The sequence below is a fragment of the Staurois parvus genome, unplaced genomic scaffold (genome assembly GCF_062004578.1).
Source record: "Staurois parvus isolate SC_StPar_1 unplaced genomic scaffold, SC_StPar_1.0 ptg002408l, whole genome shotgun sequence".
NCBI lineage: Eukaryota > Metazoa > Chordata > Amphibia > Anura > Ranidae > Staurois > Staurois parvus.
Genome location: NW_028320204.1, coordinates 84,192 through 103,492, shown reverse-complemented (window position 1 = coordinate 103,492; position 19,301 = coordinate 84,192). Strand labels below are relative to the sequence as shown.

General features: G+C 51.9%; 1 protein-coding gene across 1 annotated transcript in view; it reads left to right on the top strand.

The window, feature by feature from the left end:
* Nucleotides 1–251: 251 nt before the first annotated feature.
* The window catches only part of LOC149430920 (uncharacterized), a 70,446-nt gene continuing 51,396 nt past the window's right edge, over nt 252–19,301 (top strand). Inside the window, exons 1-2 of the mRNA XM_089665918.1 lie at nt 252–573; nt 17,360–17,698. Coding sequence (XP_089522044.1) covers nt 252–573; nt 17,360–17,698 — 661 coding nt within the window. The remainder of the gene's footprint in view (nt 574–17,359; nt 17,699–19,301) is intronic.

The window sequence follows — 19,301 nt, the reverse complement described above, 5'->3', positions numbered from 1 at the left end:
TATCCGAAACCACCTCTGCATACTGCAAGGCCGACCGTGAGTTCCGCGCTAAGGGAGGAATCGAAGTCAAAGTGCACGGGAAGCGGAAACCCTCCGAACAAACCTGGAACCGCCAGCAGAACCCCTACGCTTTGAGGCTGATTGTCCCGGGGAGAACGAACCACCAGCCCACCCCGAAAACAGACCAGAGGGCCCCGCCGGAGTCATAAGCCGTATCCAAAGGCCACGGACCGTATTGTCCCAGCGCAATGATGGGTGAACCGCCCTACGCTGCCGAAACTGTTCATCGCACCGTAGCCCAGCGATCCCCCCTCAAACCCAGGAGCCTTGCTAATAGCGTCAAGGGAACAGAAAAGCGCCGAGCAATGCTCAGGGGCCGTTACCCCAATGACACTGGCCACAATCGCGAAAGCCTGCAACCAATTAGCAAAAGCACGCGGGATAAACGAAAAAGAACGCCACTTCTCCGCGTCCTCCCGCCTGCCCTCGTCAACCCTCGACCCATCGACAGGCAGCCGCTCAAGATCAAGAGCGTGAAGATCTCGACATACACACCTCACCCAATCTACTCCCGTACATCCGAATGTCAATGCACACCAACGGGCCCTCAAACCACAGGCACACTGCGAAGCCGCCCGGCCCTGGCACCCCCCGCACCCTCACCCAAAACCGTGGATGGGGCCGCCTAGCCCAGAGCACCGGACCCCGCCGTAACCACCCCTGACCCTAACCCGGAGGAGAAAACACCAGGCCCCGTGCGTCCCCATTATCCTGCCCTAGGCCCCCGCAAACATCCCCACCTGCAGGCGGGAATCACACAGAAGCAGGCCCAGCGCCCCCACTACCGCCCAGCGCAAAGCGCCGCAACAAGTCCCCAGCCGGACCGCAAATCGCAGACCCCCACACCAATACCCAACGAGATGACGCCGCCCCCCGACACCGCAGAAGCCCGCCCCCAACAGTTCCCGGAGAGCAGCTGAAAAGAAGAGAGCAGACCCCAAAAAAATGGTAACTCACCAGGCTGCCCAGGAGACGTCCCAGCAGCCGCGCGTCCAAAATCCACCGGCGCCAAGCGGCCAGCTGTCGCCCCCGGATCGGGTTCCGATAGCTCGCCCTCCGATCGGTCCTCCTCCTCTCGCTGACTGGATGGCCTCCCAGTCCCAGTAGCCACGGGTCCCGCAGGTCTGTGCCGCTCCTGCCACCCAGCACCAGCCACGCTCCCTGACGACCCTGGGCACTTGCCAGCCCTCCGCCTAGCGCTGCACCTGTGGAAAATTTTTTTTTTTTTTTATATGGAGCCGCTGCTCCATGCGGACAGGGGGCCCGCCGGCCGCAGCACCAGACAGCCCGGCAGCTGCAGCAGGACATCTCCCCCTGCCGGGCACCCTCCCTGACAGGTGCCTTGTCAGCGGAGGAGCCGCTGTCATCCCGTCCTCACTGCCGTGCGGGCGGGGCTTCGTCCACGAGTGACCCCGCCCCCCCGAACTCCGCCAAAGCCTAGAATTCCTCCCGGCCTCCCCGGGAGCAGAGGCAGGAGAGCGCCCTGCCAGCGGGGGCCGGAGGGTCCCGAGTGGGGCTCCCATCATGGAGCCGAGCCCTGGGCTAGTAGGGAGAACGGGGGAAAGCTCTCCGGAGGCGCAGACCGCCCAGCACCTGGGCGCTCCCGCCCAACTACCTCTGAGGAGCCCGGGCCCTGCAGAAAAGCAGAGACCCGGCTCCGCAGCCAGGCCCTCCCCTTGGAGGCCGCAGACTCACCCAGCCCGGCCCAACCGTCCTTCTCATCCCGGCCTCCCCACAGGCAGACGCAGGAGAGCGCCCTGCCAGCGGGGCCGGAGGGTCCCGAGTGGGGCTCCCGTTCTGGTCCTGAGCTCTCTGTGGGGCGGGCAAAAGTGCTCCGGAGGCCTAAGCACATGGGCGCTCCTGCCCCCCTGCCGCTGGTGACAAGCCCGGGCCCCGCAGGGAGGCAGAGACCCGGCTCCGCAGCCAGTACAGCCCCTGCAAGCCGCAGCTGGGCCAATTGTCCCTCCCTGGCAGCTGCCACTGTACCTAAACCTCAGGGAAGGACACCCTGGTGGAGGGCGAGAGGGAAGCTCTCTTTCCCACGTCCAGCTCCCAACTGACGCCCCTCCCCAGAACACCCCACCCTAAAGTGCAGGAGACCCCACCTACACTCTCCTCTACCAACCAGATCCCCCAGCTATCCTTTACCAACCCTAATACTAACATTAACCCTCACACATCTTCCTTCCCACTCTGGGCCTAGTCATGCCTGCCCTGCGCTAATTCTTTTCTTCTTTTATCGCTGCGGGCATTTCTGTCTGCACAGTGCTTTACAGAATGGAGGGACATGAACCATTTACAATTCAATAAAGGGGGATCAAGGGTCCCGCTTATAAGAGATTACTATCTAAAATATTACAAAAATTACTATTGTGACGGGAGAGACTTTTGGGGGTGGGGGGACCTCTGTATCATCTCCCCAAATCCTTATGTTTAATCCACCCTGTGCCTGTTTAAGGGTACAGGGTGTGAATGTCCCAGTATTGTGCATTTGTGTGTTTTCCTTTGTCTAGGCTACATGGCTGTCCATTGTCTGTTTGCCATGTGCTACCCCCCATTGTGCTGTGTCTTCCTGTCCAGCCAACTATTATGGGATGTACTAAAATATTAAAAGTATCTTGCGAGCCAGAAAGCAGAAAAAAACTCCTTATTATACACTTTGTAGTCGGATCGCAAACCTCTAGCACATAACTACCAATGTGAAAAAATGTGAATAAAGTCATATAGTGTTGCGCTCCCAAACCTCCAATTAATATATTTGAATCACTTAATCTCTGTCCTTAAAATCATATACAAAAAAATATATAAATAGTAGAAATATATAGAAAATGTCATCAAAAAATATTGAATTAAATTAATAAAAAACCTCAATAATTAATACTAAAAATGATATCTGTGATTGAACATAAATAATATACTTATATCAATTCATGTGAATAAATAAAAATAACAATGAAAAAAATGTCCCATATAATAAAAGTGACTTTGTGCTGAAAAATCAATCTTCAATCTGTGTTGCATATAAATCCGTGACTGATTGTGAATCAGTAATAAATTATTAATTTAATTCAATATTTTTTGATGACATTTTCTATATATTTCTACTATTTATATATTTTTTTGTATATGATTTTAAGGACAGAGATTAAGTGATTCAAATATATTAATTGGAGGTTTGGGAGCGCAACACTATATGACTTTATTCACATTATGGGATGTACTGTTTGTGTATTGGTGTGGGGGTTGGTCAATATCCTTTGCCATGTGTTTCATCCCATTGTTCTGTGTCTTGTGTTGGTTAAGGTGGTTCCCTGTAGCCCTTCCCACTGATAGGGTGGGCTGATGATGTATTTCCTGTTCCTGGTTGTGTTTCCCCGCCCTCTGTATATATCCTGTGTTTTGTGTTAAAATAAAGAGTTGGCTTCCTGTATTAAGCAGAGCTGGGTGCTGTCTTTTTCCTGAGGGATATCAAGGGCGTGGTCCGTGGATGGTGTTCGGACAGGGGAAGTTGTGCTATAACGGAAAAACTCAGTGCGGTCTGGGTTCCGGTTCCGTTACATTGGTGGCAAGCGGTGGGATTGTGCTTCCAACTGTAAACACATCCAAACCATCACTGGGATTCAAGAGCAGGAAAAGACGTCAGTCACCCCAGTGGAGATATGGACCTGGCATCAGAGTTCCCAGGGCTACTACAGACTGTTCTTGCAACATACCCCAGGTCTGTGTCTACGGATCAGTACCTGGAGCTCAGGCAGCGGATTTGGGAGGTGCTTTGGAGAGGAGCGGTCCAGGCTGCTGGTATGGACAAAGGCAAGTGCTACCCAACCCCAGGGGAACGGGCCAGAGACCATCGGAAGTCACGGATGCCATTCCTGGGAGAGCAACCCCAGGAGCAATGGGTGGCTGAGTTGGACAGGCTGGTCCAGCAGGAAATACAACTGGACAATAGATATCGGGCTCTGCGGTGGTACGCAGAGCAGGAGTATTTAGGGGAGGCAACAGAATGCTCTCCTGAGGGACATGACTTTGGTGGGCCTGGATTGCTGTGGGAGAGCCTTACAAATCTTTTTGTGTTTGGCGATAGAGGAGAACCTACTCTGGAGGAGTTGCGGGAAGGCAGAGAGGCTATGTTTGGTCTCACAGGGTTCTCAGAGCTTGAGCCAGATCTGCAATACCTGCTGATGAAAGAACTGCACCTGGAAAGGGCATACAGGCAGCTGCTAGGACATGTTCAGCAGCATGCCCAAGAGTCATCAGTGGAAATTCCAGAGACTGGGGATCTGATAGACCTCTCAGCTGAGGAGGAACCAGCAGTAGACCTGGCAACAGGGCCAAACAGTACTGAACTCTGCCCAGCACTGGTAATGTCTCCTGAGTTGCACGGACAGGAGATGGTGAGCCCCGATCCCCAAACCCCAGTTTCAGAGGCTGGGGATTTGATTGATTTTTTTTCTGAGGAGGAACCAGCCGGGGAGCCACCAGCTGAAGCGCTGACAACCGGACAGAGGGTCCAGGACCTCTGCCCCACACCTGTGGTAGTTTCAGAGGCCCAGGGTGAGAAGGGAGAGGAGGTTGTTGTCCTCTCTACCCCACAGTCAGCCAGAGTGGAGGAAACTGTTTTCCCTCCCAAGCCAGGATCTGTGCACCAGGGGGACAGTGACAGAGGAATGCCATCCCAGCAGCAGATCCACAGTCTCGGAGGGGAGCTAGCCAGCCTCCCTCCCCTATGGTTAGCCGGAGCAGATGTGGGGTCCTCAGCAGAAGTGCTGGCAACAGGGCAGAGGGCTGCTGGCCTCTGCCTAGCAATTACAGCCACCACCTGGATACCCCAGGGATGCTGGGCAGTCGGCCCAGATCCCCCACAGCATGATGGAGCCGGCCCAGCCACCCTGTCTTCTCCCCAGCGGCTGAGAGGACTTCAGGGAGAAGGACCAGTCCGTACTTCTCCCCAGCGGTGGGTATGTTCTACGGGAGAGGCAGAGGTTGGCTGGGTGAGTAATGCTTTGTGGGGGACAATTTGTTTGGGGTACTGTGTGGGTGCCGGCATTGAGGGACTGGAGGTACCGACTAACTTCAGAGTACATCCGTCTGGGATCTACTCCTGCGTTAGTCTCCTGCCGAAAGGGGAGATATGTGACGGGAGTGACTTTTGGGGGTGGGGGGACCTCTGTATCATCTCCCCAAATCCTTATGTTTAATCCACCCTGTGCCTGTTTAAGGGTACAGGGTGTGAATGTCCCAGTATTGTGCATTTGTGTGTTTTCCTTTGTCTAGGCTACATGACTGTCCATTGTCTGTTTGCCATGTGCTACCCCCCATTGTGCTGTGTCTTCCTGTCCAGCCAACTATTATGGGATGTACTGTTTGTGTATTGGTGTGGGGGTTGGTCAATATCCTTTGCCATGTGTTTCATCCCATTGTTCTGTGTCTTGTGTTGGTTGGGGTGGTTCCCTGTAGCCCTTCCCACTGATAGGGTGGGCTGATGATGTATTTCCTGTTCCTGGTTGTGTTTCCCCGCCCTCTGTATATATCCTGTGTTTTGTGTTAAAATAAAGAGTTGGCTTCCTGTATTAAGCAGAGCTGGGTGCTGTCTTTTTCCTGAGGGATATCAAGGGCGTGGTCCGTGGATGGTGTTCGGACAGGGGAAGTTGTGCTATAACGGAAAAACTCAGTGCGGTCTGGGTTCCGGTTCCGTTACAACTATAACTCTCAGTACTTCACTTCACTGAGGTTCTGGGTGAAGCTGATTGGACATAAAAACACAGAATGATGACATCCATCAAGTCTGCCCATTTGTTTTTGTTTGAGGCTTGACCTATCTCACCTGATTCTCACCTCTGCTTGAGTTCTGATCCAACGCTTTCCACTGCTCTTCCCGTACATTACACTTTCTGCAAAATAATACGTTATTATTATTATTATTATACAGTATTTAGCACCAAAAAGTTTGCTCAGCGCTGTACATTACAAAGGGGGACAGTACATGAGACAATACAGTAACACAACAATACACGAGGGGTTCGAGAGTCCTGCTCCTTGGAGCTTACAATCTAGGAGGGAGGGGATAGTGGTACAGGAGGAAGTGGCTGTGGGGGATGGAGTGGTAGGAAGAGTGGAGGAGATTGGCAGTTAGGTGAGGGTGTGGTAGGCTTCCCTGAAGAGATGGGTTTTCAGGGTGCGCCTAAAGGTGTGGAGGGTAGGTGACAGTCTGATGGATTGGGGTAGTAAATTCCAGAGGATGGGGGAAGCCCTGGAGAAGTCCTGGAGATGGGCATGGGAGGAGGAGACCAGGGAACTAGAGAGAAGGAGGTCTTGTAAGGAGCGGAGAGTATGTTTTGGGTGGTATTTGGGTATCAGGTCGGTGAGGTATTTTGGGGCAGCGTTATGAATGGCTTTGTAAGTCAGTGTTAGTAGTTTGAATTTTAAGCGTTGGGCAATCGGAAGCCAGTGGAGGGAATGACAGAGGGGGGTGGAAGCCAGTGGAGGGAATGACAGAGGGGGGTGGAGGACACTGAGTGGAGGTCAGTGGAGGGAATGACAGAGGGGGGTGGAGGACACTGAGTGGAGGCCAGTGGAGGGATTGGCAGAGAGGGGTGGTGGACACTGAGTGGAGGCCAGTGGATGGATTGGCAGAGGGGGGTGGAGAACACTGAGTGGAGGTCAGTGGAGGGATTGGCAGAGGGGGGTGGAGAACACTGAGTGGAGGCCAGTGGAGGGATTGGCAGAGGGGGGTGGAGGCCAGTGGAGGGATTGGCAGAGAGGGGTGGCGGATATGGAGCGGTTTTTGAGGTGGATGAGTCTAGTCGCTGAGTTCAGGATGGACTGAAGCGGGGATAGCCAGCGGTGAGGCAGGCCAGTGAGGAGGGAGTGGCAGTAGTCGAGTCGTGATATGATGAGGGAGTGGATGAGCTGTTTAGTGGTGTCTGGAGTTACTAACGGACGTATTTTGGAGATGTTGCGGAGGTGGAGTCTGCATGAGTTTGCCAGCGATTGGACATGGGGCTTGAAGGACAGATTTGAGTCTAGGATTACACCTAGAACATTGGCTTGCGGGGGGGAGACTGATGGTGGCGTTGTTGGTCATGATGGAGAGGTTAGGGGGGGGCGCGGGCTGGGGGGAAAACTTTACATACTGTTGAACTTTTCTCCTGCTATTCTGAGGCCATATCCCCATGTTCTTCAGCTCAGCTTACCGAAAATACTTCCCTGCTCAAACATGCTCACACCATTAGTGTATGGAAACAAAGAAGAGAAGAACCCAGGTACAGAAACCGCGTGCCCACTGTGAAAGCTGTGACATGGAAGGTATTGTGATAATAGGTAACATGCAGGAGAGCAGACAGAATCGGCCTGTTTTGTATATATCAGTAAAACCAGTATGTTAGTGTTGATTGTACGACATAAAGAAGAGTGTACAGAATGTCCTCCTATCCCTCTTGTATTGAACTGTATTGTTGCTGTATTGTCTCCGTTATATTGTACAGCGCTGAGCAAACTGTTGGTGCCATAAATCCTGTATAATAATAACGAGAAAGAAGAGAAATCCTCCTGCACTTAAAAGACCAGATCTGGCATATGTGGACAGGTCTTCAATCTTTTCATTCAATCCAGCCAGGCAATGCTGTGCAGACCCATAAGGGCTGGGGAGACCCAGAAAAGCACTACAAAATATGAAAAAGAAAGGGGCTGCAAGCCTTGCGCATTACCTCAGTGATAGTATTTGAATAGTAAAATGTAACAGATGCAGAGGCGGACTGACCATTCAGGCACTACTCGAGGACCCGGGGCCACGGGGGGGGGGGGGGCCCATCAGAGGCCCTGGAGAGGACAGGGTGGGATGGATGGAGTAAGCCAGCTGCAGTTCTGATCCTGAGAGGAGAGAGAGGCTGAGAGAGACCGGGAAGGAGGAGGACATTTCCCAAACCAGCGTGAGAACTCTGGGGTACAGCAATGGAACACATGTGGAGGGGGGTGCCTCCCAGCAGGATGTTTGGCTGATGATTCGCCTGAATGCAGTGGAAGCCGATTGGTCTGCTGCCCTGTCACTCAGTGCTGCACCTGTCTCCTCCCAAAGTCCAAGCTGTGTGGGAAGTACAATATGCCGCCTAGAGAATGAAACCTCTCCTGGAGGGGGGGGGGGTGAGAGAGAGGAGGGTGAGAGAGAGAGGAGGGTGAGAGAGAGAGGGGGGTGAGAGAGAGAAGGGGGAAGAGAGAGAGGGGGGGGAAGAGAGAGAGGGGGGGGTAAGAGAGAGAGGGGGGTGAGAGAGAGGGGGGTGAGAGAGGGGGGTGAGAGAGAGAGGGGGGTGAGAGAGAGAGGAGGGTGAGAGAGAGAGGAGGGTGAGAGAGAGAGGGGGATGAGAGAGAGGGGGGGTGAGAGAGGGAGGTGAGAGAGGGAGGAGGGTGAGAGAGGAGGGTGAGAGAGAGAGGGGGATGAGAGAGAGAGGGGGATGAGAGAGAGAAGGGGGAAGAGAGAGAAGGGGGAAGAGAGAGAGGGGAGTGAGAGAGAGGGGGGTGAGAGAGAGGGGGGGGGGTGAGAGAGAGAGGGGGGGGTGAGAGAGAGAGGGGGGTGAGAGAGAGAGGGGGGTGAGAGCCAGGAGCCCCTTCTTGTCATAGTTTACACTGAACCCTGTATACCATCCATGATGAACACGTGTGCAGAGGGGGGTACAGCAATGGAACACATGTGGAGGGGGGTACAGCGATGGAACACATGTGGAGGGAAGTACAGCGATGGAACACATGTGGAGGGAGGTACAGCGATGGAACACATGTGGAGGGAGGTACAGCGATGAAACACATGTGGAGGGGGGTACAGCGATGGAACACATGTGGAGGGAGGTACAGCGATGGAACACATGTGGAGGGGGGTACAGCGATGGAACACATGTGGAGGGGGGTACAGCGATGGAACACATGTGGAGGGAGGTACAGCAATGGAACACATGTGGAGGGGGGTACAGCAATGGAACACGTGTGCAGAGAAGATACGGTGGTAGAACACGTGTGTAGAGGGGGTGCAGTGATGGAACACGTGTGCAGAGGGGGTACATCGATGGAAATCGTGTGCATGGGGGGGTACAGCAATGGAACATATGTGGGGGGGGGGGTACAGCGATGGAACATGTGTAGGGGGAGTACAGCTATGGAACATGTGCAGGGGGGTACAGCAATGGAACATGTGTGCAGAGGGAGTACAGCAATGGAACATGTGCAGGGGGGGTACAGCAATGGAACATGTGTGCAGGGGGGGTACAGCAATGGAACATGTGCAGGGGGGTACAGCAATGGAACATGTGCAGGGGGGTACAGCAATGGAACATGTGCAGGGGGGTACAGCAATGGAACATGTGTGCAGGGGGGCGTACAGCGATGGAACATGTGTGCAGGGGGGCGTACAGCGATGGAACACGTGTGCAGGGGGGCGTACAGCGATGGAACACGTGTGCAGGGGGGCGTACAGCGATGGAACACGTGTGCAGAGGGGGTACAGCGATGGAACACGTGTGCAGGGGGGCGTACAGCGATGGAACACGTGTGCAGGGGGGTACAGCGATGGAACATGTGTGCAGGGGGGCGTACAGCGATGGAACATGTGTGCAGAGGGGGTACAGCGATTGAACATTTATTATTATTATTATACAGTATTTATAAAGCGCCAACAGTTCGCTCAGCTCTGTACATTACAATGGGGGACAGAACATGCAACAAACAGTACAGAAACAATACAATGCGATACACGAGGGGTTCGAGGACCCTGCTCTTTCCAGCTTACAGTCTAGGAGGGAGGGGATGGTGGCACAGGAGGAGATAGCTGTGGGGGATGGAGTGGTAGGAAGAGTGGAGGAGGTCGGCAGATTAGCAGGGGGTGGGGTAGGCTTCCCTGAAGAGGTGGGTGTCAGGAATGGATTCAGCACTGGTGGTGGGACTCTCCTGCCGTGTGGGCTGCAGTACCAGAGCTGACCAGCGGGTGCTCTCAGCACTGGTGGTGGGACTCTCCTGCCGTGTGGGCTGCAGTACCAGAGCTGACCAGCGGGTGCTCTCAGCACTGGTGGTGGGACTCTCCTGCCGTGTGGGCTGCAGTACCAGAGCTGACCAGCGGGTGCTCTCAGCACTGGTGGTGGGACTTTCCTGCCGTGTGGGCTGCAGTACCAGAGCTGACCAGCGGGTGCTCTTAGCAGCCAGAAGCTCACAATCAGCCAAACCTGGGGCTGATTACAGAAAGGTGTATATAAGCCATGACCAGGCCTGTGCTCTGGGCCTTGGTGTATGTTCCCCATGTGCCCCTGTATCCTGTTCCTAGTTCCTGTGAGAAGATACCGTGTTGCCGACCCTGCCTGATTCCTGTTGACCATCTCCTGTTCTGACTACTGGCTCATCCCTGACCATCCTTCTGCCTGATCCTCTGTACTGCGCTGTCCGTGAGTTACTGAACCCGGCTTGTGACCTTGACCATTCTCTGCCTGCTCCTTTGATACCTTGCTGCCCGCACGTTGCTGACTTGGCCCGTCTGACCACGCTAACTACTCTGCCATCCATCCATCCTGCACGGATCCAGCCGTACCTGCACATACCTCTGGCGGATCCCTCTATCACTAGCAGGTGTACTCAGGGGCCGCGACCTGGTTCCTGTCTGCTCCAAGTCCATCCCCACCATCAGGGGCCCTGGTGAATAGCAGACTGGGACTTAGACTCCGCGCCCTGGGGAATCCTGCCCTGAGGACCGCTAGAGGTACCACCAGGCAGTCGTTACAGAACCCTACGGCCGGCCTGACCATTCCACCTCTCCAGCCCTGACTACGCCTGTGTTCCTGCACCTCCTAAGATTAGTGGAAGGTTAGTTTGTTCACTGTGCGTTTATATATATATCTGGGTGGCTAATAACCTGTATTATACTATACCTGAAACCTGCGTTTCCCTGTGTCAGTCCGCACCTTTCTGGTCATTCCTTGATTCCTGACATCGGGTTTTCAGGACGCGCCTAAAGGACAGTAGGTGATAGTCTGATGGGTTGGGGCAGGGAGTTCCAGAGGATGGGTGATGCCCTGGAGAAGTCCTGGAGGCGGGCATGGGAGGAGGAGACCAGGGAACTAGAGAGAAGGAGGACTTGTGAGGAGCGGAGTGTGCGTGTTGGGCGGTACTTGGATATTAGGTCAGTGATGTAGTTCGGGGCAGTATGGTGGACGGCTTTGTACGTCAGCGTTAGGATTTTAAATTTGATCCGTTGTGCGATCGGGAGCCAGTGGAGGGATTGGCAGAGGGGGGTGGCAGAAATGGAGCGGTTGGTAAGGTGGATGAGTCTGGCTGCCGAATTCAGGATCGATTGAAGCGGGGATAGTCTGTGGCGAGGCAGGCCAGTGAGGAGGGAGTTGCAGTAGTCGAGTCGTGATATGATGAGGGAGTGGATGAGCTGTTTAGTGGTTTCTGGGGTTAGGAACGTGCAGATTTTGGCGATGTTGCGGAGGCGGAGTCTGCATGTTGCGGAGGTGGAGTCTGCATGAGTTTGTTAAAGATTGGACTTAAGGCAGGAAGGATAGGTTGGAGTCCAGAATGACACCAAGTACTCTGGCCTGCGGGGCGGGTTTGATGGCGGCGTTGTTGGATGTGATGGAGAAGTCAATGGGGGGTGGTGTCCGGGCTGGGGGGGAAGACAGGAAACTCGGTTTTGGAGAGGTTCTGTTTAAGGAAGTGGAATGACATCCAATCTGATATGTTGCTCAGTAGGTGGGTGATTCGGGTGGAGACTGAGGGGGTGAGGCGAGGGGTCGAGAGATAGATTTGCGTGTCGTCGGCATAGAGGTGGTAGTTGAAGTCGTGAGAGTGTATGAGTTGGCCCAGGGAGGAGGTGTAGATGGAGAAGAGAAGGGGCCCGAGGACGGAGCCTTGAGGGACCCCAACAGAGAGGGGGAGGTGGTAGCATTATAGGTAACACTGAAGGAGCATTGTGATAGGTAGGACGAGAGCCAGGAGAGACCGGAATCTCTGAGGCTGAAGGGGTGTAGTTTTTTGAGGAGGAGGGGGTGGTCAACTGTGTCGAAGACTGAGGAGAGGTCAAGGAGTAGGAGCACAGAATAGTGGCCATTGGCTTTGGCGGTTAGGAGGTCGTTGGAGAGTTTGAGTAAGGCAGTTTTGGTGGAGTGTAGGGGACGGAAGCCGGACTGTAGGGGATCAAGGAGGTTGTTGTCGTTGAGGTGAGATCTTAGGCGAGTGTAGACTAAGCGCTTGAGGAGTTTGGATGTGAGTGGGAGCAGGGAGATGGGTCTGAGGTTGTTCGGGTCGTTTGGATCCAGAGAGGGTTTTTTAAGTATGGGGGTGATGTGTGCGTGCTTCAGAGGGGAGGGGAATGTGCCGGAAGAGAGGGAGAGATTAAAGATGTGGGTGAGGGAGCATAGGATGGAGGGGGAGGGAGGTCATAGGAGTTGTGAGGGGACAGGGTCGAGGGGGCAGGTGGTGAGGTGGGCATCAGAGAAGACTTTGGAGACCTCCTCGATGGTAATAAGGTCAAAGGTGTGGAGTGTAGAGGGAGCTTCAGTATGGGGAATGTTGGGAGGGGTGGAGGTTAGATCAGTGAAGGGGCCATGGGAGAGGGGATGGGGTTGGAGGGGGTTTGAGCAGTGACAAAGTTTCTGCAGATTGTGTCGAGGGAGAGGGGTGATGAGGGGATAGTTGTGTGAGACGGGATGGGTTTGGAGGGAGTGTGAGTTGCGGCGATGTCCTTGCGAATTGTGTCAATTTTGTTCTTGAAGTGATTGGCAATCTCAAGGGCAGTGAGTGAGGTACTGGGTGGAGGTGGGGGTGGAGAGAGGTAAAGGTGGAGAAGAGTCGGCGAGGATTGGAGGAGAGGGTCTTCATGAGGGTCAGGAAGTAGGCTTGTTTGGCAGCGTGGAGGGAGGAGGTGTAGGTGTGGAAGGCAGATTTGTAGCGGGTGAAGGCTTGTTGGGATTTGGTTTTGCGCCATAGTCGCTCCAGGGCACGACTGTGTCGTTTGAGAGTTTTTCCCACCTCTTTCCACTTTCCCATCTCTCTCTCCCCCCCCCCCACATTCCTATCCCCCCTCCTCCCACTTCCTCACCCCCTCTTCCCTTCTTAGTTTCTGTCATATTTCAGATCCTCAGTAGGTGTTCTGTCAGTATATATTCCATGTTTCCTGACAGGAAGGAGCTGAGTTGGAGCTGAAGGCTTACACAGGGTAATTAACTCCTCAATCATGGGGAATGTATGTAACCAGCCTCCGAAAACCATACCCAATTCTTGCTGCAGTGTGCAGCACTTCTTTCTCTGTCATTACGGTCCAAATTATGATCTTTCATACGGGCCCACTTTTTCATAAGACACCCCTGGTTGTGTCATAAAGATGACTGCCATGTGGCTGCCATCTTTAAACCTAGAAGTACCCAGCAGCTTCTATAGAAAGAAGCCAAGAACGTCCAGACAGGCTATGCTGCGGTAGATATTCAAAGGTCCCCTCTACGCAGCTGAGCTCAAATATGTAGGTGGGGCTTGAGAGTAGGTGTGGCTTGAGTGTGGGCAGGGACACAGGGGGCTGCATTATCTCCTATTGCCCGGGGGCCGCATGAGTTGTCAGTCCGCCCCTGAACACATGTATACTCACAAGCACCAACGTTCACAAGCATGTCATAATCAACACTAGCCTATGGCTTGGAATAGTGTGCGAGTCCCACTTTCAGGAAGACACTCAAAGAATGGTTGACGCATTTCGAGGGGGGATCTCCTGTTCCTCAGAACAAAACTGATTTGGCTCTGAGGAAGAGGGGATCCCCCTTTGAAATGTGTCAGCCATTCTTTGAGTGTCTTCCTGAAAGTGGGACTCGCACACTATTCTAGGTCATGGTCCAGCGTTGGTTAGGACATGATTGTGAATTTTGTTGTTTGTGAGTATACATGTGTTACATTTACTAATAAAATACTATCTCTGAGGTAATGCGCAAGGCTTGTGCGCCCCGTTCTTTTTCAAATGTTGTAGTAATATTAATAACGTACAGCACAATGTAAGAAGTAGAACTGTGTAATTTATAGATCTTATAACCTTGAACAGTGTGGGGCGCTATAGAGTATAAATTATACAGAGCTGTGTGAAGAGCAGTGTGGTGTACCGCACAGAATATACTAAAAAAGGTGAAATGCTGCGGTGTATAGAAGATATACAATATACATTTTGTGAGTCAGTAAGCTTGGCCATGTCATTGGGGTAAATGATTGGACACCTACATATGGGGTTAGATCATGCTGTCATGGTCAGGCTTGGGGACCAGTAACTACAGCATTAGACAGTGTTTTAGTACCAGGTCACGATCCTCAGGATCACCCCACTATGAGGTGAGCAAGCTGGGCTCCAGTAGCAGATATAGCAGGAAAGGATCATGCAGAAGCATAGTCAGTAAGCAAGCCAAAGATCAGAAACAAGTGGATGCAGGTTGGGATCAAGCAGAAGCTAAGTTGAGGAACAAGCCAAAGGTCAGTGGTAGCAAACATTCAGATGGCAGCAGGAGAGAGCGAGATATTGGTTGGAAAGAGCGAGATAATCTGGCAAACAGGAAGGCATGGCTTTAATAGGAAGTTCATGGGAGGAGTAAAAGGGTTCAAGACAAACAAGGTTCAAGGCACGATCATTCAAGGAATTGTCCAAGGAGCTGTCCAGGTGGATCAGCAAGAAGAGAAATCAGCAGACACAGCAGAGGTTGCAGGCTCAGACCCAGGTCCTGACAAATGCCTTCTACCTAACAGCTATCACTACATCTACACCTCACAGAGATACAAACAACCGTGTTGGCTCTCAGGCAGCGTCCATCCACCAGTTTTCATCCATAGAGAAGGCCCAACACTCTGCTCTCTCAACTCCCTCCCAATCAATAAAACCACAGCTGACTTCTATCAATTCACAAACCTTTCCCAGCTCCCCCTCGTGATCTAACCAAAATCATACCTCCGCTTCCCACCTTTCTCCTGCTGATCTTGCATTATAATCATGACCTCTGCATATCTTCTCTTCATGTTCCTTTATCTAAGTGCAATGGTCCTACAGAGTCTTCACTCCCCGTTTCTGCTCTTTACAGTGCGGAGACTTGACATTACAGTATACTTTGTCATGTTTATCAAAGAGGGAAGAAAGCTGAAGCAAATTTGTGCTTACTACAAACATTGTATCAAGTGTAGCGGAATTAAATAAAACAGATCATCTTCACATTATATAGTATTTGAAATAACCGCACATGATTTTATATGAACAATGTAGTAAATGCTCCTTGGTACCACTTCAGGTCACCATCCTTCACCATACCTTCTGTGGTATGAAATTACACCCCGATTTACTAATGTGTTAAGTGAGGTAATCTGCAGTAACCGGTTTTCACCTAAACTTCCAATCATCCAGGAATATATACAGCCTATAGTATGTAAAAGTGTTTGTGTTACAATTATAAGGAGAACAGAGAAGGAACTAGAGAAATGCACCATAGATCAGAAGAGCGGATCTGAGAGACATGATCACATGACGGGTTACAATAACATTTCAAGTGTTTATCAATAGACAGATACTGCCTGTCTGAGAAGAGAAGGATTTCTGTTCACATCCCATCCAAAGGCTCACGGACAGAGACCAATGGGGAAGCAGTGTTAATTTTGTTGATACATTTTCGTCATCATTTTTGTCAGTCTGCATACTTTCAGTAATGAAAAGAAAATTTCCCAACATTTTCATCAATTGACAAAAACTAAGACGAAAACCAATTCCATTTCTGTCAATGAATGAAAACGCAATGAAAATGTAAGGGAGGGACATTCACCCACATGAACGTCAGGTGTCCTTGAAGCTCTGCCTGTAAAGCCTGTGAGTGTTTCCCCTCCCAGCAAGCTAGGCACTGACCACTGTCCAGAGCACTGTGCAGTGCAGGCCTCCTCAGACCAGGGTCCCGAGCACTGTGCAGTGCAGGCCGCCTCAGACCAGGGTCCCGAGCACTGTGCAGTGCAGGCCTCCTCAGACCAGGGTCCCGAGCACTGTGCAGTGCAGGCCGCCTCAGACCAGGGTCCCGAGCACTGTGCAGTGCAGGCCTCCTCAGACCAGGGTCCCGAGCACTGTGCAGTGCAGGCCTCCTCAGACCAGGGTCCCGAGCACTGTGCAGTGCAGGCCTCCTCAGACCAGGGTCCCGAGCACTGTGCAGTGCAGGCCTCCTCAGACCAGGGTCCCGAGCACTGTGCAGTGCAGGCCGCCTCAGACCAGGGTCCAGAGCACTGTGCCGTGCAGGCCTCCTCAGACCAGGGTCCCGAGCACTGTGCAGTGCAGGCCTCCTCAGACCAGGGTCCCGAGCACTGTGCAGTGCAGGCCTCCTCAGACCAGGGTCCCGAGCACTGTGCAGTGCAGGCCTCCTCAGACCAGGGTCCCGAGCACTGTGCAGTGCAGGCCTCCTCAGACCAGGGTCCAGAGCACTGTGCAGTACAGGCCTCCTCAGACCACCGTCCAGAGCACTGTGCAGTACAGGTCTCCTCAGACCACCGTCCAGAGCACTGTGCAGTACAGGCCTCCTCAGACCAGGGTCCAGAGCACTGTGCAGTATAGGCCTCCTCAGACCAGGGTCCAGAGCACTGTGCAGTACAGGCCTCCTCAGACCACCGTCCAGAGCACTGTGCAGTACAGGCCTCCTCAGACCAGGGTCCAGAGTGTCTGTGTAGATTGTTCAAACCTTAAAGAATAATTCTGGGCAAAAATGTTATTTTCCCATGCAGTGGGACTGTGCTCACACTGCATGGGTAATGCTTGTTTTTGTCTAGGGGTTCAGAAAGCAGAAATATACTTACCTAATTTGCTGATCCTCCAAGTGCAAGACCCCTTCCCCTTCCCACCTGCATCCTAGCGGTCTTGTGAATTGATTGTTCCTGACATTATCAGGCCCAATGACTGGCTCATGAACAGTCCACCAATGGACGTTGGGTTGGGGGGGCACGGTTTTCCAGAGGATCAGGCAGCAGCAAATACTTGTAGAACCTCTCTATGGTTTTCATTGTTGTCTGTCATGTCCTGGTAACACCATTTCCTCTTATTTCTTCGGGTTAAAAAGTGAGGACAGGGAACCGAATGGAGTCACAGACAGCAATAAAACCTGACAAAGTATCGATTTCCTAACATATTCAAAACAAAAAATACTTGTGCTAGAGTTGGGCTTTCAAAATGTCTTTGTTTTGTCATGAATAGAATATGTAAGCATTAAAGCCATATTTTTTAAAATTAGTTTTGACGTCACATACACTTTAACTGCACACAATAAATCTTTGTTATTATCTCTTCCAGATTTTGTATCACTGCCAGAAGTGGGCATAATAACAATACCAAAACTGTTTGTCGGCAAACAGTCACAAGTGCAATGCACAATCTCACACTTTTACCCCGATGAGCTGACTGTGAATTGGTTTAAGAAAGAAAATGAAGAACTTACTCATATAGTTAACAATGAGAAATACAAAATGACCAACAGCAAATCTCAGCAACCGGATAAAACATTCACATGTACAGAACTTCTAGAGGTCATTCCATCACCAGAGGATCAGGGGTCAGAGGTGATCTGCAGAGTGAGCCATCCCAGTCTGCATGAACCGATAGAGAGGACAACTGGACCCTTACAGGTGCTGGGTGAGTATACATATACCTTGCTCTCCTAAATGTACACTACCACATGCTACATAAACTACATACATTAAATTGGGGACAAACTGATGGTGAATATGAGATTGTGGTGTTATTGAAGATAAAAAGCTGGACAAATCAGAATGTTCTCCATTAACCACTTACGGAAGCTTTTACCCCCTTCATGACCAGGCCATTTTTGCTATTCAGCACTATGCTACTTTAACTGGCAATTACTGGGTCATGTTGTAACGTACCTGGTGGTGGAGCCTGATGTGGAGAGAGGGCGTCCTCTTACCACTCCCGTTCGGGACCCCTGATAGGGTAGACAGGAGGTAACGCGCTGGGAGGGGCATGAGTGCCTGATGGGTCTGCGGTGACACCTGGCAGGTGAAGACCCGGAAGAGCAGGATGCAGGTGAGCAGGTGCAGCAGCAGAGAGGTATAGCTGAGGTAGTCACAGGCAGGAGAGGTAGAATAGTCAGGCAGGCCGGGTCAGGATCAACCGGATGGATCAGGTACAGAGGGATAGGCAAGCGGATAGTCAAAGGGAGAGCTGGGTTGGTGCAGGCGGAGATCAGTCATAATCAGAGTCAAGCAGGTACATCACAGGAGTCACGATACAGATACAGGATGCAGTAGACCAGAAGGCACCGTTCTGTTTGCGGCAGAGGTTTAAATAGCCCACCTGTGCACGTGTGCGCACTCGGGTGCGAGCCTCCGTGTGAGCATGTGCACTGGCACAACCATCAGGAGCCCGTCGTTGGCGCACAGATGTGCGCAGATGAAAAGTTCTTCCCTGACAGTGCCCCCCTCTCAAGGGCAGCCTCCGGATGTCCAACTGGGGCATCTTCTCAGGGTACCTGCGTTTAAATGCCAAGATGAAATCTCTGGCGTGGACATTGGATGCTGGTTCCCAAGAATTATCTTCAGGTCCTCATCTCTTCCATTTAATCAGATATTGGAGCTGATTCCTTCTCTTCCTGCAATCAATGATTGTTTGCACCTCATATTCTCTTTCGCCATTGACGATTACAGGTTCAGGTGGTTTTGATTTCCGGTCTGGAAAAGGATTAGGTACTGAGGGTTTGAGTAATCATACATGAAATATCGGATGTATCTTTAGTGTTTCAGGCAAAGAGAGTTCGTATGATACATTATCGATCCTCTTCTTTACTGGGAAAGGTCCCAGGAATTTAGGACCAAGCTTCCTTGAGGGACAGGTCAATTTTAAATTTGTTGTAGATAGTCATACCTCTTCACCAGGCTCTAGGATCAGGTCCCTGTAACAGCGTATACCCAGAGATGGACGCGGTTCAACCATTTTGGTTTCAACCTCCATCTTGGCAAAGGGGTTAACTGTCCTGACAAATATATTTCTCTCTTATCCCCCCCCCCCTTTCCCCCTGTGAGAGGCACAGTGACATATGGCAGTATATGTGTGTGTTAGAAGTGTCACAGGCCAGATCCCAGCAGGGAGCTACAAGGTGCCTCACTGTCCCAAGAACCTGTGCCATTTCACACCTTGGAAGAGATAAGGCAAGCTTTCTCAGAGTTGAGAGAGATTCCAACCTAATAAAACCTAACTCGGCTTGGGTGACAGAATCAGA